The 27712-nt window shown below is 47.8% G+C and overlaps 1 protein-coding gene across 2 annotated transcripts in view; it reads right to left on the reverse strand.

Moving 5' to 3' along the window:
• PRKG1 (protein kinase cGMP-dependent 1) overlaps positions 1-27712 on the reverse strand; it is a 365655-nt gene that overhangs the window by 106833 nt on the left and 231110 nt on the right. For both annotated transcript variants that reach the window (XM_066191714.1, XM_066191713.1), the window contains exon 5: positions 3834-3897. In XM_066191714.1, coding sequence (XP_066047811.1) covers positions 3834-3897 — 64 coding nt within the window. The remainder of the gene's footprint in view (positions 1-3833; positions 3898-27712) is intronic.

The raw sequence follows: 27712 nt of genomic DNA on the forward strand, positions 1-27712 counted from the left end.
TGAACTATGCCATGAAATCTCCTCCAGGATCCCACTCTGCACCAGAAACCACAACTGTCGAGCTCCATGCACAACAGGGAAGAATTATGCATTGTGGTTTACTTTTTTTTTAACGTTTGTGTCTTTCAAAGTTCAGTCTTTCATTGGAATTAATATAAAAGTAAGAAAAAAGACAAGGGCTCAGCACACAAACTGGGCTGCTGAAGTGGCTGCAGATGGGACCTGGGATCCCAGACTTCAGCACCCAGAGCAGCAGGAAGAATTCCCATCCCTGGCAGCCTCTGCTGTGGGGCTCAGCACATTTCTCTGCCTCTCCCCTCAGTTTGGCTCTGCTGTTTGTCCAGGGATTGACCAGGAGCCCAGGCCAGGCTGCCTGGGGCTGGAGGAAACACATCACTGGCACTTGGATCTTAGTAGTGCATTCAAATAAATTAAAGTTCTAAATATTAATGCTTTCAGTGAAAGAATTCCCAAAATGTACACTGGGAGATGTGGGAATGGCATTCCCAGCACTTCCAAGCTGTAGCTGCTCTGCTGTTAACTCAGGATGAGTTAATGAAGTGCTCTACAGCTGGATTTAGGGCAGTTAGCCATATTTATATTTAAATATCTATTTACACTGCAACTATGATAGATAAATATGATATATTTCAATGTGCTAAAGTATAAAGTATTGTCAGAGAATCATGGAATGGCTTGGCTTGGAAGGGACTTCAAAGTCCATCCCTGTGCCATGGGCAGGGACAAATTCCACTATCCCAGGCTGCTCCAAGCCCTGTCCAGCCTGGGCTGGAACACTTTAAATTTCTATACACCCAGCAATAATCTATAAACACACACACACACATAAATATCAAAGCTGTCTCGAGTTCTGCACACAGAGCAAATGAGGCAAATCCACAAGCTGTAGTTTAGACCTGACGTTATCTGCACAAAAAGCTGATCTGCAGGGTTCTGTAAGCAAACCAAAGCTCCTTTGTCACCGTCTCTCACTGCAGCTGCTCAGATTCCCACACACAGCATCTCCCATGGATTACCAGGCTAAATCCCAAACAGCGAAGGGACAGCGAGGGCACAGGATTGGGAAATGCAGATGAAAAGGCTTGGGTCAAAAATGCCAATGAGACTTTAATTCAATCTCCTCCTGTGCATCTGCAACCACAGAACTTTAAATCTCAGATGATTCTGTCTGGGGCACCAGTGGAGCTGCTGGAGTGAATCCAGAGGAGGCCATGGAGATGCTCCAAGGCTGGAGCCAGGCTGGGAGAGCTGGGGGTGTTCACCTGCACAAGAGAAGGCTCCAGGGAGAGCTGAGAGCCCCTGCCAGGGCCTAAAGGGGCTCCAGGAGAGCTGGACAGGGACTGGGAACAAGGGATGGAGGGACAGGACATGGGAATGGCTTCCCACTGCCAGAGGGCAGGGATGGATGGGATACTGGGAAGAAATCCTTCCCTGGGAGGGTGGGCAGGCCCTGGCACAGGGTGCCCTGAGCAGCTGTGGCTGCCCCTGGATCCCTGGAAGTGTCCAAGGCCAGGTTGAAATTTGGGGCCTGGAGCAGCCTGGGATAGTGGAAGGTGTTCCTGCCCATGACAGGGGTTGGAATGAGATGATCCTTAATGCCCATTCCAACCCAAACCAATCTGGGATTAGTTACTCCAGTTGCCCCAGGCTCTCTCAATTCCCGCCCCCTTCCCTGAAAACCTGACCCAATGCAGTGGAGCTGGGACAGAGGTTCTTCACCCCTGATATCCAGGCAAAGGGATTTCCCTTTGAAATAGGAGCAGGAATTTGCAGTTGGGGAACAAAATTTAGACGAATCAGCTATAGGCACATCGAAGGATTTGAGATCAAATGGAAAATTACAGAGTCATCAGTACCTGGAAGTGGCTTCAGAGGAGAAGAGGTCAAGGGACCTTAATTAATCTATCAGTATCTGAACACCTGATTTGAGATGGAAATCCTAAAAGTTTTACATTTGAATGGCACAGGGAATAACCTTGAAAAGGAACAACGCTGCCAGAATGTGAAGCAACTTGAGAACAGGAAAGAAATCCCAATTTTGTGCCACAAAACCCAAATGAAAATGAAGTGGGGGAAAGAGGAGGAAATGCCAGCCCCGCCCTCTGAGCGCAGCCCATGCCCACCAAAAGCTCATCCCACTCCTCAGCCATGCCAGGAACAGACTCCCCACCCTATTCCCTCAAGGGTTTTAATTCCATTTGCTAAATGAAATTATTCATAGAATGCCTGAAATTATTGGCAATGTTGGTGCCTCCCAGATAAACCCTGGGTGAGTCACCAGACATGTTTTCCCATGTAACATTAACAATTCCATGATACAGAGGAGTTTTCCAATATTTCAGAGGTGTAACCTATGGAAAGGGGGCTATAGCCAGGTGGGAGTTTATATCTCAATATACAGACCTGAGAGTGACGTTTTAATTTATACAAAACACAGCCTGCTCAATGCAAGACAAACCCAGAGGAAATAATGCTGACTCTAAGCAGGAAACTGGGAGCAGCCACCCTAAAAATCCAGATTTATTCCCCACAAATGCTGCTTTCATGCCTTATCTCTTCACTGATATTTATTAAGTTTTTTTTTTTCCCCTGCCACAAAACTTTAAGTGTTTCTGGAAAAGTTTTATGGACTTTATTCTTCTCCTTAACTCTTGATAAGGAGCTTAATGCTGGTGATGTGATCCAAGCAAATTCTGGTTGGAAGTGGGGTTTTGAGATAGGCAGATAGAATTTACAGCAGAGGAATTCATATTCTTTTTTTTTTTCCCTAAATCAGAGCATTCCCTGGCAGTAAAGGGAATAAAGCTTATCTGTGAATATGCAATTATTCAGGGTGACAAACAGCTGATTTGTTGGAGCCACAGGATTTATCTGGGCACTAAATAAAAAGGCAGAGAAGGAAAAACACCCCAGCAAAGCTCAGAATGAAAAGAATTCAAATCAACTCCGATGTCAGCAGCGCTTTTCCTCCAAATCCACGGGAACATCTTCCCTGATGGAGAGGCGTGGATGAAGAAAAGCGAGCAGGAATGAAATAAATTACTGCCACACACACATTGCCTGAACTTAAATCACCTTTTGGAAGGGTTTATTAACGACTTTCTGGGATATTGAATTCCTCAGGCTCAAAAGGCAGCATTGTGGGAATAAAATATGGGGGAAAACTGTGATGTGACCCAAATATTTTACATCTGCTTATGGGGCAAGGTTGGAGGAGTGTGGGGTTTCTTTTTGGTAGGGTGCAGGTTAGGTTCTTTTGCATTTTCTGGAGGGTTGTAAGGTTTTTGTCATTTTTTCCAGACTTTTTTTTTTTTTTTTTGGTCGGCGTTTTGTGGGCGATTTCTTTGTTGTTTTAAATAGACTTATTGAAAGCCTGACCCCAATGAGACCCCAGTTAAAGCCAGGCAGGCAAAGCCCAACTCCATCCCAACATCTCAGCACTGCTGGAACTCTTCCCAGAGCACCTTTTCCACGACACTTTTAAAAGACCCTCCAATGTAAGTGTCCCATCAAATCTGAAATGAGACCAGGTTCTCACATTCCCCTCCTCCTCCCCACTCACCCAGGGGCTGGAGAAGCTCATTCCCTTCTGGACACCACAGGAAATGATTGATTCACTCCCCAGCTGGATAAAAATCCAATTAAAAAAAGTATATAAACCCTGCTCAAAACCGGATTCGTTTTCCCCACAACTCCTCTATGGCCTTGATGGCTGCCAAATTGGGGAGCTGCTCTTTGGGGAAAAAGAAGAGGCTGGATATTGCCAGCAGAAGGTTCTGAACTCATAAAATCCCAATATTCACAGCCCTTACCTCTTCCAGGACATCTGCAAGCTTACTGAGGATCTCCTCGGGAAGGCTCTGGAATGTGGGAACGCTGCAACACAAAGGAAACCTTGGTTAGTGGATCCCTTTACACAGGGCACAGATCCAGCTGCTTTCCTCCCCTCTGGCTTCCTGAGATTTTTTCCTTCATGCTCTGGGGCTGAACAGGAAAAAGATATCATGGCAAGCTGCTCCTTTTCTGGCAGCCAGGATGGATTTAGTGATGATGGGAGACCACCGGAATAAACCTCGGGACAGCTACCGCTAACACTGGGAATCAGCTAGGGATCCATTCAGGATCCGCTGGAATCCCTGTGTGCCACAAACCTGCTCAGCTGTGTTCTTTCCTGGTCTGCTTCGGCCTCCCCAGAATTAAACTGAGCACAGAAAAAGGGCAGGGAAGATCAGCTCCAAGCAGCTCCAGACACAAGAGTGAAACCACACCTGGACGGAGGGAGGGCAGAGCAAAGAACTCCGCAGTGCTGAGCCCCCAGCCAAGCCCTTGGGGAGTTTCTGAGCACTTCCCTGGCAGTTTCCCAGCCAAATCTGTGCCTTTTCTTTGGTCAAAAAGGCAACTTTGTCACTTGTTTGGCAGCAATTCCCTCAGCAAAGGCTGCCCAGGCCAGGCAGGGGTGAGAAGGCGATGCAGCCTTTAAGAGCCCCCTGGCCCAGCGTCCACAGGACTGCACCTAAATCAGTCTGGAGCAGGATGGGGGGACATGAGTTTGGGTCTCCAAACTTCCAGGGACAGCCCTGACTTTGAAGCTGTGTCTCCACTGCCCTGCAGCCCACCCAGGGAGGCTGTGGAATTGTCCTCCCTGGAGAGCCCCAAAAGCCATCAGGACATGGTCCAGGGCAACCTGAACCAGAGGACCTCCAGACGTCCCTCCCATCCTCAACCAGCCTGTGACTTGCAATACTCTGGTTTCTCCTCCTCACTTTTCCATAAAAACCTGAGATCCATCAATATTCCCAGGTGAGGCTGAAGGAAACACACTGACACAATAGAAATTTAACCCAAAATGCACTATAGCCCAGAGCAGCTGTGGCTGCCCCTGGATCCCTGGAAGTGTCCAAGGCCAGGCTGGACAGGGCTTGGAGCAGCCTGGGACAGTGGAAGGTGTCCCTGCCCACAGCAGGGGTGGCACTGGGTGAGATTTAAGGAGAAAAGGAGGCTCAGGGGGGACCTTGTGGCTCTGCACAACTCCTGACAGGAGGGGACAGCCAGGGGGGGTCGGGCTCTGCTCCCAGGGAACAGGGACAGGCCAAGGGGAAACGGCCTCAAGCTGTGCCAGGGGAGGCTCAGCTTGGACAGCAGCAGGAATTTCTGCATGGAAAGGGTGCTGAGGCCTTGGCAGGGGCTGCTCAGGTGGAACCAGCATCCCTGGAAGGGTTTAACTGCCATGGAATGTGGAGATATTGGTCAGTGTGGGGCTGAGCAGAGCCCAGGGAACAGCTGGACTTGACCTTTAATGTCTTTTCCAACCTAAATTATTCTTTGATCATTGACCCTTCTATTTAATTTAAAAAAGTAGCTTCAGTTGGGTCTATTTAATGACAGCAAGAGAAACCTGGGCAGATAAATGCAGACAAATGTCACCTGTCATGCTCTCAACAACAGCTTTTTTCCCCTTAGGAAGAGCACTTTTATTAGTGGAAGCACATGGGCCCATATTGTAACAGCAGCAAGGAAACAACTCGACAGGAATTCTGCCAAGGCCAGGCCTAAGCATATAATGAAAGTTCATTACATCAATTCCAGCATTCCCAAACGAGCAATGAACTTACAGGAGAAGATAACAGCCTTGGACAAGTGATCAGATTTTACTGTGGTTGCCCAATTAAACTCCCAAACTGGGGGGGAACCCACCACAAAGTTGGGGTTATTTTTGATAATTATGCCTGTGAAATCCAAGGGAGGGTAGCAAAAGACATCTATTATAGACCAAATCCATAAAACCAGGAAAATTGGCCCTAAGCTCTTAACAAGTTCCAATTCTTACCATGAGAAAAGCCTAAAACTTCAACTCTGCAATAGAGCAAGTAATGGAAAAAACAAACTGTTGACAAAACAAACTCCGACATTTCATGGAATTACACCCTTAATATCCCATATTGAGGGGGGTTTACGGCAGGCCAGAATTCCCCTGAAGAGCCAGAAGTGACAAAACAGCCAAATATTTGAGTTTCTTTGATAAGAAGAGAGCAAGGCCTGATTCTCCAGGTCAATAAAAATCCCCCTCTGCTCTCCACAGGATGACATTAAATGGATTCATAAAACAGAGTCTTGATTCCCTCCAAGAACTGCCTGGATTGTTGAAGGACTTGTGTACAAAAGGAGTGTTTCCATGATTATTTCCAGGTGGGTACTTGCCCTGAAAGGCAAATGGAGCCTCAGCTCTCCAGGGGGAGCCTTGAGCAAAACAGCTGAGCTGCAAATTGCTCCAAGTGGAAAAACACACAGGACGGAGGCAAACGGGAGCAGAAAACCTCCCAGGGAATCTTTGATCAGCACAGCAAGGGGCAGGAAAATTGTATTTCCCTTTCTACAACTGTGTGAAAAAGGCTGGAACTACAGAAGGGCAAATGCTCAGCCCTTGAGTTGGGATGTATTTGGGGTAGAAGAAATCACAGCAAACGCTGTTCCAGCCGTTCAAGGAATGATTGTTCTGCCCAACAAAGCAGAAAAGGGTCAAACAAACCCAGACCTTCTCCAAGAAGCTCTTCTTTCACTGGTCCCTAAATTCCACCAATAATGAAGATTTTTAAACACTCACTCCAGACAGTAACAATGGCAAAAACAGATATTCTGGTGTGCAGCACTGAAAGCCCTCAGCAAAGTCTGAAACTTGTGACTTTTCTCCCTATCTGTGGCACAACTGAAGGACTTCGCTTGCTCCTCTTTTTCCACAACCACCTCCCACTTTGCCCAGAAAAAGCTGGACTTGATGATCCTGGAAGTTTTTCCCAGTTTAACAATTGTGATTTGACTGTAGAATAAACAAAAGCAATTCACCAACCTCTCCCAGAAGAATGGAGCTCCACCTACTCTGCTTACCCAGTCCTTATAAGGGACTCTCTCCAGCTGCTTCTTACTCCACTTAATGAGGAGTCATTTCTCCACCTGCCCTGAATCCACTCCCTGGATTCCATTCCATCCCACATCCCAGCTGGGGATGGAATGGAGCTATTCACAACTGACCTCCTGCTCACCTGCAGCCCTTCTGCTCCTCTAAGCTCTTGAAGGTGATACGGGTGAAAAAAAAAAGTATGGAGAAGAAATTATTTATGCGTATTCAATAGGATACGCTGGCAAAAGTACAACCCGGGATCCACAGGAGGATCCGGGCCTGCCTACAGAGGCAGCAGACAAGGAGGCAAAGCAGACCCCTAGCTCCAGGGATTTGAGTTCCAACAGAAAATGCAATAAACTGGATAATTTTAATCCATCCACAAACAGCATTTTGTCAGGAGAGTGCCACTGCCACTGCAGGGAAGGGGATGAGGAACCTGCTCCAGCCACCCTGGACAGTGAGCAAGGCAAGGAGGAGAGGTGACATTTTCCTGGCTGCATTCCCCACTGCTCAGCCACGGAACATTGTGCAGGGAAGGCAGTTCCTGGGCCCAGGAGAATTTCCCACGGGGAATTGCTCCCTGTCTGCAGCCATTCCGCCTGGCTCCAAACGTGACACATTTTTCCAGAGAGCTCAACGTGCCCGGCACCAGCTGCCAAACTCAGGGAAAGCAGCTGTGCTAAAACATCCATGGATTGAATCCCTGTCCCCATGGAGGAGTGGGGATATGCCCAACCTGAAGGAAGTGAGAAAGGTGATGGCTCCATCCCTCCCTGGGGATGCAGTCACCAAGCCGCTCTCAACTTCCAGGTACAAGCAACGTGCCCATTAAGCACACTTTGATTCATGCCTGTGATCCATCCCATGGGATGGCTCCTGGAGGAAGCAGCAAGGGCTTCCAGGCAGCGCTGGCTGTGGCCCAAGGCGTTGTTTGCAGCCTCAGACACGCTCGCTGCCAGCGCTGCCAGCTCCAACAGGACATTTATCTTCTGACACACACCACAGCACGCAGGGCTCCTGGCTCCGCTCTGCCCCCCGGAGAGAAAAGCAACCATTCACCCTCTAAATCCCTTTCAAGATGCATTCCCAAACTTTCGAAGGGTGCTCAGTGAGGATGCTCATCCAGGGCGGTGGCAGATGTTGCTCCCGGGTTAAGCCTGGAACAAAGCCTCTCTTATTGCTGCTTGGCACTGTCACAATTGCAGTTGTTGTCACTGCTCTGTGCCTTGGGTAAGCCGAGCTCAAAACTCCAGCAAAAGGAAATTAAGGCTGAGTTCCCTGAAACTTCTTTTTTGGCATCCAACGGGAACGAAGGCTGAAAAACGCAAATGTCCTTCCTTAGCACACTTGGGATGCTCCCAAAGCCCTGTCTCAGCTCCAAAAGAACTGAGGTTACACCTGATCAGCCTGGGCTGATCCTTGATTTGGGAAATCACAAAAGCCATGGTGTTTTGGACAACTCAAGCTGTGCAGGCAGCCTCCCACTGGGCTCCCAGTTATGTCAGGAAGGGAATGCTGGCTCCATCGGGATCATGGTCCTGGTATAATTTCATAAAATCAGAGTGGCTGGGGTTGGAAGGGACCTTAAAGCCCATCCAGTGTCACCCCCTCCCATGGGCAGGGACACCTTCCACTATCCCAGGCTGCTCCAAGCCCCAGTGTCCAACCTGGCCTTGGACACTTCCAGGGATCCAGGGGCAGCCACAGCTGCTCTGGGCACCCTGTGCCAGGGCCTGGCCACCCTCCCAGGTACATTCCTTTTGTGTTGCAAACTGTTGCATCAAAAAGCAATTCCTCTTTTCTTTCGATTAATAAATATTATTTGGAGGATCAACTGCTGGTTATTTTCAGGAAAGGTGTATCTATTTCTCCAAAAACCTCAGGCCTTCCCCAGCCTCACAGGTAATTGCTAAGTCAAGGCTGGTTTTCCTGTAGCAATTTCCCAAATGCTTTGCTTGGATTCATGGAGTCACCGAGGCTGGAAAATCCCTCCCAGCCCATGGAGTCCCAGCTGTGCCCAGTGCCCACCTTGTCCCCAGCCCAGAGCACTGAGTGCCACCTCCAGCCCTTCCTTGGACACCTCCAGCCATGGGCACTCCAAACCTCCCCGGGCAGCCCCTGCCAAGGCTTAAGCACCCTTTTTCCATGGAGAAATTCCTGCTGCTGTCCAACCTGAACGCTTCGCCAGCTCCGTTCTCTTCCCTGGACACGCTCCAGCCCCTCCAGAACTCTCTGGCTGAGGGCCCAGAGCACGACACACCTCAAAGAATATTACAGAACCAGGAGGAAGGGACAGGGAGGGCGACAGCCACTCACATTCCAATTAATTTCACTTTGGGCTGGCCTTGGAAACACATCATGGAGCAGAAAATTCAGGAAGAGAGAACGGATTTGCTCTGCAGGTGCTGCAGATGATTTATCTGCTGTGCTAAAGCCACATAGGAAGTAACCAATTCACAATTACTCATTTTGGAGAGGGTGAAAATGGAACAGCCACAGTTTGAACGCTCTGCCACTCATTATACAGCCCTTATCAGGGAAATAAAATCCTGAAAGGAGGTTGTGAGACATTTGTTTTGAGGGATCTGGTTATATCCTAAGCCCTACTACACACAGGAAAATGGGAGAGAAGCAGAACTGATCTTATCCCTGATGAGCAAATACTGAGGTAAAGCAAGCACCAAGAACTACATTTTTTCCTCTTGTTCTGAAAGGATACCAAGGATGCCAAGGGATCCGCTGACATCTGGAGAGCAGGAATCTCAGTGTCGCTGAGGGGAACAGGAAATGATCTCAAAAGGATCACAATCGCTAAGGCTGGAAAGAGCTCCATGACCAGAGTCCAACACTGCCATGTCCATCATTAACCCGTGTCCCTTCCCACCACAGCTGTGTGGTTTTAGAACACTTCCAGGGCCCCTCTTTGGGCCCAGGCCCTGTTTGTGTTCAATAGGCAGATCAGGAACTCTGGAGGAGTATTTTGCCTTGCTCCTGTCAATCCCTGCCTCTCCCCGACAGGGGCTCATTATCACAGAGAGCCCTCCTACTGCATCTCCTTTGGCAGCCACTGGGGAGATGGGACTAATTTTAAAGAAAAGCTCCATCGTCGGTGTCAGCATGAGAGGGAGGGAGAGTAATTAGCAGGTAGTGAAGGCCCTCCTCCCACTGCACATGGATTCACTCAGGATGATTCATCTCGAAAAGCACAGTTGCTCCCGAAGAGCTACAAAGGCTCAGCAGAAGCAGCAGTCACTCTGGGAACCCCAGTGAAGTTTGGGCAGGCACAGCCCTGGTTGCTCATGTCCAGGCACAGGGTTCACTCTGCTGCTCCCGAGCCACCTCACAGAGGGAACCTGCTCCTGCTGGAATCCTTGAGATGATATGGGATGGGTTTGGATCTAACAGGGGGCATTTCTTCATATCTGCAAATAAAATTCTACCTGCAAGTCCCAAAGCTGAACTTTTCTACCTTCCAACTCACCCAGCTCTTCCAACTCTGTTGTATCACAGTATCCCAGGGTCATTGAGGCTGGAAAATCCCTCCCAGCCCATGGAGTCCCAGCTGTTCCCAGTGCCCACCTTGTCCCCAGCCCAGAGCACTGAGTGCCACCTCCAGCCCTTCCTTGGACACCTCCAGCCATGGGCACTCCAAACCTCCCTGGGCAGCCCCTGCCAAGGCCTCAGCACCCTTTCCATGCAGAAATTCCTGCTGCTGTCCAAGCTGAGCCTCCCCTGGCACAGCCTGAGGCCATTTTCCCTTGTCCTGTCCCTGTTCCCTGGGAGCAGAGCCCGACCCCCCCTGGCTGTCCCCTCCTGTCAGGGAGTTGTGCAGAGCCACACGGTCCCCCCTGAGCCTCCTTTTCTCCAGGCTGAGCCCCTTCCCCAGCTCCCTCAGCCTCTCCTGGGGCTCCCTTCCCTTCCCTGGACACGCTCCAGCCCCTCAAAGTCCTTCCTGGACTGGGGGCCCAGAACTGGACACAGCCCTGGAGGTCCCTCAGCAGTGTCAGCACCGAGGGACAATCACTGCCCTGGTCCACCTGGACACACGGCGTTTGATATAAATACACTGGTGATTAAAGATAAAAGCTGTCATGCAAAGCCTCATAGCCCTGAAGACTGATTTTTATGATCCTGCATTTGCAATACAGCTGAAATTAAATTGTCTTTGGCTTGCACTGTAATTATCTCTTCAAAACAGTTTGCTGTCAAGGAGCTTCTCTCCTGCATTTTTTCCCCTTTGTCTAGGGCATTTCATGGGAAATGAAACCTCACCCTTCAATCTCTGGACAGACCCAGAGTGGGTGCACCAAGCCAATTTCCTGCTTCTTGATTGAACCACAGAATCCCAGGATGGTTTGGGTTGGGAGGGACCTTGCAGCTCATCCAGTGCCACCCCCTGCCATGGGCAAGGACACCTAACACTAACCCAGGCTGCTCCAAGCCCCATCCAGCCTGGCCTTGCAATCCTGGAGCACCAGAATGAAGTCCAACAAAGACCATTACCTCACACAAGATACAAAACAAAAGATTTTTGTGGCTGATTCTCATGGTGTGCCTCAAAAGAGATCTTTAGCACTGGTCAATGTGTCAAAATCACAGTGACTGTAAGTAAGGGACAAGTGGCATTTGCATGCACGGACTGTTTTCTCTCTTTCCTCCAAATTGGGTATTTACATTATTTCCAAGATCAAATGAAGGCAGGAGTCTTGTGTCTAAGAGATCTCTGCTGCACTTGACAGCATCATAATCATCTCTTTTTCATGGAACCATCGACACCCTTTCCAAGCATAGCCAGGTTTGCTGCAGGAACGCTGCGTCCTCCTTTTAGCCACCCCACTCAAATGAACATATCACTGAGATCACCATCATTTTCTGCCTTCAGAATTCCAGGTATACAAAAGAAAGATAAGCTGTAAATGATTTTAACATACTCTGAATCACCAGCTTTTTGTGCTCTCCTGGGCAACTTCCCCAAAGCAAAGGGACCTGAAAGGGCCAGGGAGCTCCTGGAGCGGGGCCAGCGGAGGCTGCGCAGCTGAGGAAGGGCCTGGAGCATGTGGGAAATGGCCAGGAAAGGCTGAGGGAGCCGGGGCTGTTCAGCCTGGAGAGGAGCCCCAGCTGAGAGGGGCCCCGAGCCCTGGGTGTCCCTGTGTGCAGGGAGGGCTCCCAGCAGGGCCCAGGCTCTGCTGCGGGGGCCCAGCAATGGCCCCAGAGCCACGGGCAGGGCCTGAGCCCAGCAATTCCCCCTGCACAGGAGGCACAACTTCTTCCCTGGGCAGTGCCCGGCCCTGAACACATTGTCCACACGGCCTGGGGGGCTCCTCCCTGGGGCTGTGGCAGAGCTGTGTGCGCACAATGCTGTGCCCTGGGCTCTGGGATGGCCCTGCTGGAGCACGGAGGTGGCACCAGGTGCCCACCCAGCTCCCTGCAGCCTCAGCCATCCTGGGATTCTGTGTAATGTTTAATTTTGTTTTATTTTTTAATTGCACCCTGACACAGGTGTTGAGTGAATCTCCACAATTCACAAAGCATTAAAACACCTAAATATCTACCTTTTTTTTGTTGCTGTTAGTTACTATAAGAAGGATTTAAAAACATGGATCTCCTGCCCAACACATTCTTAAATTGAGAGTTAGCAGGGGTGACCCCGTGGTGGGCAGCATCACCAAATCCCAGACACTGGGTTTGTGAGGAACCTTGAGCTCCTCACACTGGCTGATACATCTAAGATGATTTATGGAGGGACAACTCCAAAAAAATCCCTTCTGAGTGATCACCAGAGGATCACTTCTGAGATCACGGACAAGAACAAACTTCCAAGAATGACGTAGTTACCCCCAGAGAAATAAGCCACAAAAATGGCACCAAAATCCAAAGAATTTTGTTCCTTTCGTGGTGAGAACCCAGCACAACCACACTGGGATGATCTTCCGCAAAAATCCACCTCAGAGGCATTTGAGACCTTCCCACTAACAAGCAGTGCTGTGCCAAACCCAGGGATCCCCAGCGAGACTCCCAGGACATCCCAACCAGCCCAATTCCATGATCCCAACCCATGAATGGGCAAAACCCCTTTCCTCGTGATTTGTCACCTGCATAGAATCCTAAATACCTTTAAAGGACCTCTAAAGCCATAGCTGGGACATCCCTTTCTCCAGGATGAGCCTGAGTCTTTTATTGAATTAAAGAAAGGAAATGATGATTTAATCCCAGACATTACAATGCTGTTGATTCTCGCTTTACATCTTGGAGATCAAAATTTCCCACGCACAGCAAAGCCTCCGCAGCTGAAAATGAATTAAAGGTCGAGGATTTTCAAGGGGCCTGGGCTGCATTGGAGAAATAATCAAATAAAGCCTGACAGATTTCACACACGGCTCAAAAATACAATTGTTTATGGAAACATAATCTTGGGAATATTAGAGACAGGCGAGCAGCATAATGGGCAATAAAAAAAATCCAAAATAAACAAAAAATGCCTCTATGCTGGGAGGCCAACTGCAATAATTCCACTGAATTCTGTTCTGCTGCTGTCCAACTCTCACGGCTTCCTCTACTAGGCTGGTGATCCCAAATCCAACCCTTGATTCTTGATCCTACTGGCTCATCCCAGTTCTGGTATTCTCTCCTAGGACAGACCATCTGGGGGCAATGATCCCAAATCTGACCCCAAATCTTGATCCTACACCCAGGCTCATCCCAGTCCCGGCTTCCTCTCCCACCACAGTCTGTGTGGGGCTGGTGATCCCAAATCCAATCCTCAATTCTTGATCCTACACCCAGGCTCATCCCAGTCCTGTTGGGAGCAGGACACTCAAGATTCCAACTGGAGCATCTGGGGTTTGGATGATCCATGAGGGGAAAATGCAACATTCCAGGTGCAAAGCAGTTTGGAAAAGGGGAGGAACCTTCTGGTCAGTGGTCACCAGAGAGACTGGCCAGCCATGGGTCATTTGATCCATGGAACAGCCCCTGTCCTGCCATTAGAGGGAAATTCCTGGGGACTTTTCCTTTGGATCCAACACACATTGGATCTGTCCCCGCTTGAATCCCAACAGATGTTTCATTTTGCTCTCTCCAGCATTTTCTCTTTTCCATTCTTTTCTCCACTGCAACATGAAAGCTTCACTAAATTCCACCAATTTGTTTAATCAATTGCTGTCCAACAGATGACACAAGGTCAGCATGTGACAGGGCTGCCTCTGTATCCCAGGGAGGGAATTCCGCTGGCACCCTGCTCCATTGTTCCCTCGGCCCGTGGTTGAATGTCCCAACCTTTTCCTCTTGTCCTGTTCCAAAAGTGATGATGACAATCCTGAAAATGGAGTGGTTGGGAATATCTGTGGGCTCCCTGGCTGATATTTGGAGAGAGAAATAATAAAAGGCAGGACAGAATTCCAAGATTTCTGTGGCAGACACAAAGTAAACATAAGGGCAACCTGACCCCAAATTAGCCCGTGAGGAGGTCAGGGAAGGAGAAAGGACAGGGAGGATGGATCCAGAAGGAAGAAACCCTGTTTTAGTGCTGAGTTTTTGCCCTGAGCCCTGGAATCTAGGATATCCTGCCCTGCCTCTTTTCCAGCATCCAAGAGCCCAGCTATTCCCAGAGCCCATCCTCATCCAACAGTGGCTCCACCACCCCATCAAAAATGATTCCAAAATATGATTTATGCCAGTCAGCCTTATATTACATTCTTTTTCATTGAAAGAAGGTCATCATGATACAATTATGGCTGGCTTGCAGATTTTATTTTCTGTACATTGATTTATGCAAGGCCACATTTCATCTTGATTAAAACCACCATTCAATGTGTTTAGAAGGAAACACTTCAGATTAAAATCTGACTCAATGACAGACATCAAAATACTGTTAAAAGGAGCCAGCAACAGGTGTTGAAAGCACTTCCATAAATCCATTCCCGGTGCCCTGTCATTCCTGATTTATTGATGGTCATTCCACATGTTTGCAGATGACTCAGTTTACTCCTCTGGGGTGATTAATGTCTAACAAAATCCCCTTTAATGGCCTACACGTGTTCAACAGCTCAGTTTTGGACCAGGCACGGAGATGAGGGCAACAGCACCAGGGTGGGCACACAAGGATTGATTTAAAACACAGCAGCCAGGTTGTCCCCAAGAACATCTCCCAAAAATCCCATTAAGTTTCATTGGAATAATACTTTTGTCACTTAATATGGATTCAGAGAGATTATTACCCACATGGGAGGAAGATCAGGTGGCAAAGATCAGCTACAGGTGAAGGAAGGCAAAATCCAGTGGATTTAGAAATCCCATTTATAAAAAACTGAGTCTTTTGTCTCATTCCATTTCCAGCAATAAGGAAAGGACTGGAACAGCACCATGTGGGGCAGAGTTCAGTCCATGTCACAGCCAAGGACACAAGGCTGGATATTTTCTAACCAAGAGGTGCTTTTGCCTTTGTCCAATCAAAATTCAGTGGGGGCTGTAGTGGAGCTCAGAGGCTCAGGGACACTGTCCCTTATCCATTGTCCCTTAGATCTAGAACCTCACAGAAAGTGGTGGGAACACTTTGTGAAGGACTGGGATTTACCGAAACATCAGTTGAACCTGGAAGCTAAAACACAGGGGAACAGAAGGTCCTGGACTCCTGGTGTGGTTTGGAAGGGTAAATCCAATTAGCCTAGACAGGAAAACCCGGGCCATGGATTCCTCCTGCACTTACCTCCTCTGGATAAGGACTTGCAGTGTAATTGCTTGTTTCAAGTGACATTGGTTTTTTTTCAATACCACCCTTTATCTCCCCACAAAGCATTACAAATCCCATGCCCACGGATGTGTGTGTGTCTGCACTCACAGATCCCAATTTGCTTTGAATTTTATCTTCCCAGTTTTCCAGCGGTTTGGATTTTCTTGTTAAACCAGATTCTGATTGATTCCTGGTGTGCACTGGCCAGCTGGTTCAGCTCCCCCTCCTTGTCAGCAGCTTAAAAGAACAATGATTCACGGCAGGTCAGCTGGAATTTGCTCAATTATTAACAACTTCAGGATTTTTTACTGTCCCTCTGAGGACACTTCAGCCTAAGCCTGATTTGTCTTCATCTCCAGCTCAATTCAACAGCACAAATCCTCCGAGTTCCCTGAGTTCTCTGAGCTCGTGTTCAGTGCATGGAATGCCCTTCTCTGACTTCCCCTACCCTTTAAAACACTGATTCCTAATTGCGTATCGAGCTGCTGGGGCACCTAGTGAGTTCGTCTCCGTTGAGCTGCAGAAACTCTTTTCATCTCCTTCCAGAAATAATTATGCTGGTTTATCAGTGTCTATATGAAGCTTGAGTTATTCCTCCTAATATGCATTAACTTGTATTTTTTTTTGGAGTGACAAAAATTGGCCCAGTGAAGTCACTCCAGTGATTACTGTCCCTGTTAGTTTCCAGTAATCCACGAGATGTATTTATTGGCAAGTCACTTGTGTGGTATTTCCAGAGACAGTACATAATTGAATTTAAAATGCATTCCTGATGCCCGTAAAAGCAATAAAAATGTCACCCTCTGCCTGCACATTAAAAATTCATCCCATGCAAGGAGAGGACAAATGCATAAAATGATCATTATGATGTGCAAATGGACTCTGTGCAGGAAAACCAGACCGGTTTCTGCCTGGACATAAAAACATTAAGATACCAGAGTACAAATGGCACCATTTAGTGAACTTTTAAAGGTGCTGAGGAGAAAATGCTCCCATTAGTAGCATGACTAAGGCTTGCTTCAAAAATGGGATTTGTACCGGTATTAACAACAGCGTGGCTCCTGTGTCAAAGCCGAATAAACTCCCTGAAATAAAAACCAAACCAAAACCACCCTTCCATGGCCCTGGCACAGATCCTATCCCAGAGAAGCTGTGGCTGCCCCTGGAAGTGTCCAAGGCCAGGCTGGACAGGGCTTGGAGCACCCTGGGATAATGGAAGGTGTCCCTGCCCGTGGCCAGGGTGGGACTGGCTGAGCTTTAAGGCCCTTCCAATTAAATTCTTTCTGGGATTCTATGATTCTGTACAAATCCACTTTTTTTTTCTGGACTTGTCATTGACACCTGTGGTACCACAGTGCTTCTTCCCCTCCTCTTTCATTTTTGTCTTGGCTAAAGATCTTTCATCGCACTCTATCCAACTCTTAATTTCTGTCTGCTCAGCACAAAGTAACTTCACAGGTTATTAAGCACATTGTGAGTCATTAACTCCTCTCCAGATTCCCGGGAGGCTTCTCCAAATTAAATCCAGGCACAGAAATTAAAATTCATATTTTGCTCACACAGATTGACTTTTCATAGGAGGCAACTATTACAAATTCCTCCTTTTCCCACCTCAGAACTGGAGCGACTTTGGTTACCACACTCCTGGGGTCCAGCCTTGGTCATGGAATCAGAAATCCTTGGAATGGTTTGGGTTGGGAGGGACCTTAAAGCCCATCCAGTGCCACCCCTGCCACGGGCAGGGACACCTTCCAGTGTCCCAGGCTGCTCCAAGCCCCAGTGTCCAACCTGGCCTTGGACACTTCCAGGGATTCCAGCTATTCCACCCTGAGCAGTAGGTAGAGGGCAGCTCAAGAGTGAGAAAAGAACTTGATCTTGAACTCCCAGACATGAGTCCCTAATTTTTGGCTCAAAACAGATGGGAAAATGGGCAGAGGTCCATTCCTCTCCACTTTGGTGAAGGTTCCTGCAATTCCTCCCAGTTTGAGTTCAGCTGGAAGCTCCCAAAGAAGAGCCACATTCTGTGTTTTCCTCAAACCAACACAAATGTAACTCTTCTCATTCAATAAATGGGAAAATGCCAATGATTAAAAGCCTTTCCCTTGTCCTGCTCAGCTCCTGAACCAAACTCCTGCCCCAGGCCCGGTAGCTCCCATCATTGAGAGTTTTCTGTGACACAACAAGAGGCACTGTGAGTTAGGGGCACAAAAGCATAAATAATCAATTCACCAAATTTACAGTCTGTGGGCATTTAGTGATCAAATCAGCTCATTTTACTTGGGGGGGATTTCATGTTCAACAGCAGCTCCTAAACAAGATCCCCTATCGACAGTGCCAGGGGCTACTTTCTCTAACATCTTCTTTTGTGCTAATTATTGCCCATCTTTAGATCAATGTTTTGGTATCCTCATGAAGGGAAAGCAGTGCTTGTGTGGGAAAGGCAGCCTGCCGGGCCTCCAGACACTGCACATAGTGAGATGCACATCTAAACAGCTCTGTAATCACGTTAAAGGCTTTGTGCCTCATCCTTCCTGGGCTCTGCTGAGACAAAACACAGCAATTACCAGGTAAAGGATGTGTACTTCGCTCAGGAGAGATGACCGGAGGTGTGCACACATGGAATTGTTTCTAATCTTCACGCACAGAAACAAGAATTGACCCAATTTATGCATTTTCCAAACAAACCCACCCAGCAAACCATGGGAGCACCCAAGAATAGTTTTGGTTGAAACCACACAACTGTGTTGCAATAAACATTGAAACAAGTATTCCTGGCTCTCCTGAGCAGCTACGGACGAGTTTTAATTAAAAGATGGGTTGGTTTTGGTTTGGAAATGACAGCTTTTGGATGAAACTGATTTAAATCCCACCTTTACAACATTCCCTGTGGAGTTTCTTCCTGGTAAAGGCAACTGCTCCATGCCAGAACAAACTGCAAACTGGGGAGGGGGGGTTGTCTTTTTAAATCCAAGCCCAATTTCATGCCCTGGGTTATTTAAGGAAGAGAATAAACTCAATCACCTTCACTTCCCACTCACCTTGTCAGAAATTCCAGGGGGCAGGTGGAATATTGGGAATGATGTAAATCACAGAGGGATACAAAAGCCACCCCAGCAGCTGTCCAGGGAGGAGGACAAGCTGGAGGAGCCACCACCAGCCATCATCCTCTGAAAACACACCCACCACGTCCTCACTGCTCTCACCCAGCTGGGTGCAACTCTGACACCACACAGAGATAACCCCAGTGCAATTAACAGGCAGCAGATAACTAAAAGCGGTGATAATTAAACACTGAGAGGGAAAACCTCAATCAGGAATGATCTGACACTCTCCCTTTGCTCCACTAGAAACTGCAGATGGTTGTAGAGGCTTTCTCCAGGAAAATACCAGGAAAGAACCTGCCACTCTGAGCAAAGAGAGAGAGGAAAAGCTCCCTAAACCACCTTTTGAATCATTTAAAATACTTGTTTAAGCCAAATTTCTTGCTTTACCTGCCAGATTAGCCATTGATGAGCTCACCCAAGCTGCAGGCATGTGAAACAAATAATTCCAAGACAGCAACACGCAGGATATAAATTGTATAGACACCAACCCACTGCATTAATCCCACATTTACACATCCTCCAGCCTGCACATTCTGCAGAGATCCAACCTAAACACAACCTAAACGCAGGAACTATCCCGTTTCCTCATGAATCATGGCTGTTACCCTGCGAATGCAGGGAAACATTGCCACAATATTTCCCTCACACCTCGCATCGCACCCAAACAGCGAAGCAGTGCCTTTTCCTGTGCCAGGGCTTTGTCCCCAGCAGCATCATTCTGTAATGTCAAGGCCAAAATTAGCTCCCAATTCCCTGCCAAGGAGCATCCAGGGGTGTCCTCATGCACATCCCAGAGGTCAAGCCAATACAGGCTGGAGTTAATGAGCTTTTGGTTTGGAATTGTGCCCAGATCTTTACTTAGTTTGGCCTTCAGGCGCTCACACACTTCACAGCGCCGATGCGCTCCCGAGCCCTGCACTGAAACAAGGTGGATCCAAAGGCTGTCCCTATTTTTCCTCTTGGTTTGGGTTTTGGGGTTTTTTTGGTTTGTACACGGGACATGATTTGGCTGCACTCAGCAACCGCTTCACCCATATCACTGACAAACATTAAAATCCCTCTGTCGGAAGAGTTCGGATGAATTCATGACTTTTACACTCGCTCTGCAGGGGAAGCAATAATTCTCTTCATTTCAAAGCTCCTCAGAGCCAGCCTGTGCTATTTGGGTTTTGCCTGAACAAACACAGGCTTGGCCACATCTCCCTCCCCAGAGCATTCCAATCAGCAGAACAGGATCACACCATCCTCATCCCAACACACGTCTCAAGGGCTCTGTGTTTGTTAACTGAAGAGTTAACTGAAGCGACAGCTCATCAGACTCCTGATGAAATCTTTGCTCTTACTGAAATACATTTTTTGCGACGCTTTGCCATAATAAAATAAAAAATACATCTTTCAGGCACAAGTGGCGCATGGATTTCCATTTTTCATTCAGTTTGCTGCTCACCCACTGCTGGGTTAGCTGGGCAATTAGGTTGGATCTCTGCAGTGAAACGGTCAGCCATCCTTAAGGAAAAATGGAGTGAAGGCTGCAGCCTTGGATATGAACGTTGGATCACAAACCACAGCTGCTGAGCTGGGTTATTCACTGTGCTTCTCTCCAAAATTCCCAGCCAGCCTTTTCCAGCAGGGAGAAAAATCCCACCTGTCCCTAATCTGAATGGATTTAAGTGACAGCATCAAATCTGCACTGGAGATTTCTGATTTCCAGCCATTTACCACCAATTAGACCACGTGAAGGACTAACACCTTTCCCTGGCTTTTGCCACGGTGTTTTCTCCTGAGCCCACGACAGGAAGGTGGCCATGGCCAGTGAAGGAGTTGCTGATATTTCTCTTATCCCACTTATTTCTTAAAAGAATTGTCACCACCCAAGAACTCTGTTACTCTGTGGACACAATTCCAGTTATCCCAAGTTTTCCCCTCTTCCCCAGCCATGGCAATTGAATTTCCACCCATGTTGCAGGCCAGAGAATTCATTGCAGAGCTGTGTTTCAAAATCCCCCTTTCTAACGGAACCCAGAGGGTGTTTTTAGCCACCACCACCACAAAACTCTCCGGGAACTGGTGCCAGGAGAAAGCAGCCAGGGCAGGGGCTGCTCTCAGCAAGCCTGAAGTTCTGGATGTGCAAAATGTTGGGTCTTTGTACTGAAAACCCACTTAGGAAATCCTAAAGAGCTTCACAGCAAATTGAAACTTTGATGAATCCTTCATAAAAACAGGAGGACTCCAAGTTAACTACTAAGAATTTATGGACACTGCAATTCCCGCCGGGATCTGAGGTTTCCTACCTCCACTCAAACCTGAGGCTTGGGGACAAGAATTCACAGACAAGAATGGGCAAGAATTCAGGGACCAGCTACAAGGGACAGCTGAGAAACTCATTAAACATTACACATTCACTCTGAGCCCTGGTGGCACTGTGAGGTCCTCAAGTGCATCCCCTGGAAGCTTAATCTTGGACTTCTCATGTCCAAAAGGGCTGGAGCTTGTCCAGGGTAAGGAATGGAGTTGGGGAAGGGGCTGGAGCCCCAGGAGAGAGCTGAGGGGGCCCAGAAGTGGACAGAGCCCTCGAGGTGTGGCCTTGAGCAGTGTGAGAGGAGATGTGGAAGCGTCTGCCTCACATCAACCCCACCAGCCTCTGCTTTTCCCTGGCACCAGTTAAACATCAAAGCTGTTAACTACCCCTCTCCAGGCCTGCCAGCCCTGCCAAATTCCAGCCCATTTAATCATCCATGCATCCAGCACATCCATCCTCAGCTTCGGAGTGCTGCAGGCGGGCGAGTGTCCCCAGCCTCTCTGACCCCAAACCAACACCACCTGCTGCCCTGTCTTCTTCCTCAGAGCCTCTTCATCCTGAGAGGAATCCAGCACCCAGACAGATGAAATTTTTCATTTCCGAAACAGTCTGTCAATGATTTATTCAGCCCCAAAGCTGCGTTTTCCATCAGATTAACGCTCCTCCAGAAGGCTTTGCTTGGCAGTGTGGATTTGCAGGCAGACTCCAGAGTTTTCATTAGGCTCCAAAAGCAGTTTGGAGACAGTTTTCCAACACGAAGACTGAGACATTCTCCTCGTAATTAGGCTGCGCTCAAACTTTTCCACCAGCTGCGCAGAAAAAGGCCCTTTTTTCCATGACTTTTTCTCCCTAACATTACATGGATTTTAACATATTTTAACCCAGTTTCCTTTGGAATTCTCTGAAATGTGATACTGGAGACCTCAGTTGGTTTTCCATTATAAACCAATGAACAATTTTGCAAGGAGAAGGAATCCCAGCAAACACCACCCAAACGCATCTCTGACCCTGGGAGACCCAACATTCCCATAGGAGCTCTTCTACTTCCATGGCTAATAAGATGCAACCCAGGACACTGCAGGGAAATTCAGGCATTTCTTCTTAGAAGAGATGGAAAAACACGACAGAGACGCTGAAGTTCAGCCTCTAACCTGTCAAGAAATGCTCAGGTTCCTCCCTCATTTGAAACATAATCCTAATGACAAAGACAATAATCCTCTTATCACACAGGAGCTGATGTGACTATGAGCCAGGCAAAAGGAAACGGAGCTCGGAAGCCTCCAGCTGCATTTCAGCCCCTGTATGAAGAGCTCCTTACTTGGCCTGATCAAAAAGCAAAATATTTCTAAGCTGGCTTCTGACCGTACTGAAATCCTTCTCCTCTGAGGAGAGGAGACTGTCAGCTGCTTTGGGAGGGATGTATTTGTTATCCGAGCATGAAAATGGACACAAGAATAGGCACTGTCTGTCTGATAACAGGCTGGATAGGGGAATAAATGGCTTTTTATGAGGAGTGTCAGGCACGAGAACAAGCTCGGGAATATCTGTGATTATGTAATGGCTGCACACTGTCCACGGGCTCCCAAAACACCTCGGGAGCTCAGAGGAAGGAGAGTTTAATGGGTATGGGAAAACTTTAAAAAGAAGGTTAAGGAACAGGCATGGATCTCAAAAACACGTTGTTCTTGCTTCAGGTGAGCATCCCTTGCAGAGGCTGAGTCGGGTGCAATAAGTCTGAGATCTCTGCTTATGCTTTTGCCTTCACTTCCAATCCACTGATGAATGATTTAGAATCCAAAACTGATCACTTAGCAGGACCTGAAGGTTGTTCAGCCCTTCAGGCAGCCTGGTGACACCCTGAGGGACGTTGTGTGTGGGGCACGAGGGGAGCATGACAATCTGGGGACATCAAACCACTGGATATTTTCCAACAGTTCCAGGATTGGTTTATAAATTAAGGGGTAAAGCCTGTTGTATTCCACCCCCAGATGCCTCACCCTTTACAATTCACCACAATGGAGAATCATTCCTGGGCAAGATTTCTAAGTTCACTTTAAAAGTGGTTGTGGCGATTATAGGTCTAAATGTGGCAAGCTAAAATGACTCGATTACGGTTTTGGTGCAGAAAACACCTGGGTTTATTGGCATACTTCTCGTCTAGCTAAGGCTAGGACTCGACCAGGGTCCAGCCTTAACTGGAAGAGTCTCCCTAATATATTTTTAAAGCTTCTCAATAATAGTAGTTAGGAAAGTTTCTTAAAATAAGACAAGTTTTGTAGCTAGCTATACAATGGTATGTGAAGGTTAAAGCAACTGGCTTTGTCATTTATCTTTAGCTAGGTAGTAATAAAACAAAAAAAGGCATTGATTTTTAATACTTAAACACCAAGCGTGACTGTTCTTCCCTCCTCTGCCCCAGCAAGGGAGTAAACAACTGCCCTGAGTATTTTCTAGAGCTGATAGGTCACAGCTCCAGAGATTCTCACCAAAATCAGCAAAATAACAACCAAACAAGTCTTGCCCCATTATTTTGGGCTCCCTCCTTTCCCTTCTGAGGGAAACCTCAAGGAAGCCATGCAGGGTGTAGCTGCAGATGCTGACTCAGAAATCACACCACCTTTCAGAGCCCTGGATTTCAAGTCACTCTATAATGTGATCAAACTATTTAATAATTGCATCTACTTTAATACTGGCAGTAAAAAGCCCCAGCTTTTCACTCCAGCCCCTCCCTTCACTCCACTCTTCTCTACATTTTAGTAAGCAACACAAAACAATCCCCTTGCTATGCACAGCCATCAGTATTTCAATCCCAAATGATAATTTGGAAAGCATGAATGACTTCAAACAAACCCTAACACCTCAATAAATCTCCAGTTGTGCCTAATGTTCTGCACTGAGCTGTGAAGAGCTGGAGCTACAGAAAACACGATCTGAAGTCCTGTCACAGCCTGCTTTGCTCTGGAGCTCAGAATTGCATTGTCCTCTTGGGCCACGAGCCAGGATTGGGCTTGACTTGATGCAAAATTCCTGACAAGAGGAGTTTTCTTTCTCTGAGCAGGCAGGATGTGGGATGGAACCACCCCTGAAGGCTCTGGAGCACTGCTGTGGTGACTGGGGATTGGATCCTGGGCCTGTTTTCATCAGGGTAAAACCACGGAACGCTTGGTTTACCAGTGATTCCACCCTGTTGATCCATCCGTACCTGAGATCCCACTCTGCAGGTGTTGAAAAGTAAAATATGATTCTCATTGTGGGCAGAATGAATAACAGATGGCAAATAAACCACAAAAAGGCAGCACTCAAACTTAAAAAAAAAAAAAACACCAGGATTTGGAAAACAAAAATGACAAGTGAAAAATAAACGTCAATATTTTTAAAAGATAAAACCAGAAGAAAAAGTACAAGATTTAATTCCTGGCATCATCTTTGCAAATTCTCAGTAGAACAAATACAGTAGAATAATCTAAAAATAGAAGGCAGCAACTTAAACTCAAACCAGGCCTTGTGCCTCTGGAGATCACAAGTGGGTCTCTGAGGGTGTTTTTCCTTGCTGACAGAATCAAAAAGGGGGAGGAAAGGACATGTGTGGTGTCTTCCATGTCTCCTTGGAAATGTGAAGACATCATCTCGCAGAGCACAGCAATCCTGCCAGCAAATTAGAGTTTACCTCATCCAGTAAACTCTGAGGTGAAGAAAAAAACAAAACTGGAAAAAAAACCCAAACTGGAAAAGGCAGGAAAACACGGAAAAATCCTCAAGGTCTTACTCCCCAGGGCACCCAGTGCTGCACCGCCTGTAATCACCTCCTTCCTACTGCAGGTGGCAATTCAGCATTCCTGCACAGCCCAAAATTGCCCCACAGAACCACTGAGGCTGGAAAATCCCTCCCAGCCCATGGAGTCCCAGCTGTGCCCGGTGCCCACCTTGTCCCCAGCCCAGAGCACCCAGTGCCACCTCCAGCCCTTCCTTGGACACCTCCAGCCATGGGCACTCCAAACCTCCCTGGGCAGCCCCTGCCAAGGCCTCAGCACCCTTTCCATGCAGAAATTCCTGCTGCTGTCCAAGCTGAGCCTCCCCTGGCACAGCTTGAGGCCGTTTCCCCTTGTCCTGTCCCTGTTCCCTGGGAGCAGAGCCCGACCCCCCCTGGCTGTCCCCTCCTGTCAGGGGGTTGAACCCACCTGACCTGAGACCCCACAGATGCTGCGTTGGAGCAAAGTCACTGCCTGTGACCTGCCTGGGGAAAATGATGAGGTGTCAAACTGCAGATCCTGCAGAATGTGACAATACAGCACATCCCATGGAGTCACACTGGGATTGTCCCTCCACTGTGCCAAGGAGCAGCACTGTGCAAAGAGGGGGGGCTTGGATTTGATGTGAGGGAGGAATTCTTTCTGCAAAGGTGGTTGGGCCCTGGCACCGGGTGCTCAGAGCAGCTGTGGCTGCCCCTGGATCCCTGAAGTGTCCAAGTGTCCAGGTTGGACAGGGCTTGGAGCCATCTGGGATAGCAGAAGGTGGCTCCTGCCCATGGCAGGGGTGGGATGCGTTGATCTTCAATGTCCCTTCCAACCCAACCCATTCTGTAATTCTATGAATCAGCAATATTAAATGAGATATTGACTTATTCCAGTGTGTATTAACCATCATTCCAAACCCAGCTGGCACCAGAACCAAAGGAATTAATCCTCCCCTTCCATCATGCTCTGAATCAACAGGTACCTGACCCTTCCACTTCCTTTTCCTTTCTCCCCGCCTTTTCCCTGTGGTGCACTGCGTCCAATAAGAATTTTCCTTAGTTTAAAATATTATACTTCTACTACTGAGCAGTACCTGCCCCAGCCCCCTCCTACTCATTCCCAGCACTCACAAGGAGTTAGAGAGACTAAACTGTGGCTGTAGAAAAAAATTCATTACAAAAAGCATTTCAAGAAAAACCCGAGCCTGGCCTTCTCCACAAGACAAGAAAGCCAGTTTTTTCCTGCTAAAGGGCAGAAGGAATGGACAGTTTGATCCCATGGAGCATCCTTTCAGTTCTGCTCCAGTGCCTGCCTGTGCACCAAGGGACAGCAAATCCTACTCCTCCCGCTCAGCCACTTCCCTGGCCATGCCCTCACCGGCCCCTGCACAGCCTGAATTCCAAATCGTGGTTAAAAACCAAACACACCAGGCAGACAAGAGGTGAGGCCATTTCCAGAGCTGCTTTTCCATGCAGGCGGCAGAAATCCCACAAAACCTGGACAGCAGGCTGGGTTCACACTTTGTGGATGAGCCCAGGGGGTGCAAGGACGCCCAGAGAGCTCCTGTGGGTACCTTGGGGATCCCCATCCTCTGCAGCTTCTCACCTCCAGCCTCCTTGGAATCCTTTCCCTGCCTGCCCAAGGAATTTTTTCATTCCTAGGATTCAAGGCTCTGTGTGTGTCAGTGGGAACTTCCCCCCCCCGTATCCACCCCTAAAGCTCCAACCTGCCTCCAAGGTGACACCAAACATCCCTCAGCAGCTCTCCTGACAGATTCCAGGGCCTTGGAGGAATTCAAGTTTACATCATGGACCAGAAGCTGCGGCCTCTTTTAACTGCAGGGAGCCTTTTATGAAGCATTTCTTGGGAAGAAAAAAAGCACAAATATTTACTCTTTCAAGGTGTTCTGGTCTTAAAACTTCTATGTTTAGTAGGAAATTCTTGCCACAGCACTAGGTTTTCCCCCCAACTTTTATTCCCTGGACAAATTTATTTAATAAATAGTTGTTTCCTTAACTGAAATATTCTGATTTTAATTAGAAGGAATGATTTTAAGGACTGGCTTGAGAAAGAAATAGTTGTAAGCCTGGAACAATGAATATTGCAGCAAGAGGTACAGCAGCACTTAGCACAGCTGTGACCTCATTGCACTTGTGTAAGGACAAATATAGTCAATTACACACAAAAAGCACAATTTGGGCTAAAAAATAGAGGTAAAACTCCCCATGCCATCAGGAGTCACTAAATCTACAACACAAAATTACATTTCACTTTTCACTCCCGCTTGCTCTATGAACTGACATTGATTTAGTCACATATTGAGCTACCACAAAAATCTGTATTTCCAAAGGAGTCACTGCTCTGATTTGTCCTGCAGGTACACACGGGGATGAAAAACCAGCCACCTTTTTTCCAGCCCCTCCTTGCAGCAGGCGCTGTCATGGAATTAGGGCAGGTTTTGATCCCCTCAAGGTTCATCTGCTGACTTTGGGAAGGGGACACATGGACTGGTTCCTTCAGAAAAATGAGGAAAAAGATGATATTCACTTTCTGTTTAGCTCCAGGAAGAGTTCTTTTATATCAGTCAGGGGAGTTATCCCAACTTCTCTTAGCGTACTACCCTTGGAGCAAGGCAGGATACAGCATTCCGGCCCAGGACACGTTGGGAAGGCACTCCCAGATTTCTTAGCCAAGAAATGGATTTTTTCCCTGGCTTTCTGGTTTTCTCCTGGCCTTCAGAAGAAAGGGTTGACACCCAAGGGTGGCCCTAAGGAGCAGCAGCTGCCCCGTGCCAGCAGGATGTTCCTAACCCTAACCCACAACACTGTTGGGGTAATATTCCTAGGGAGCCCTGGAAATCCAGCTGCATTCCTTTTCAGCAGGATAAATGAGAATAAAAAAAAATAAAAATAAATGAATAGCTTCATT

Source organism: Chamaea fasciata, unplaced genomic scaffold, assembly GCF_029207755.1.
Source record: "Chamaea fasciata isolate MVZ Bird 193981 ecotype frontalis unplaced genomic scaffold, bChaFas1.0.hap1 SCAF_9, whole genome shotgun sequence".
In the NCBI taxonomy this organism is placed as follows: Eukaryota; Metazoa; Chordata; class Aves; order Passeriformes; family Sylviidae; genus Chamaea; species Chamaea fasciata.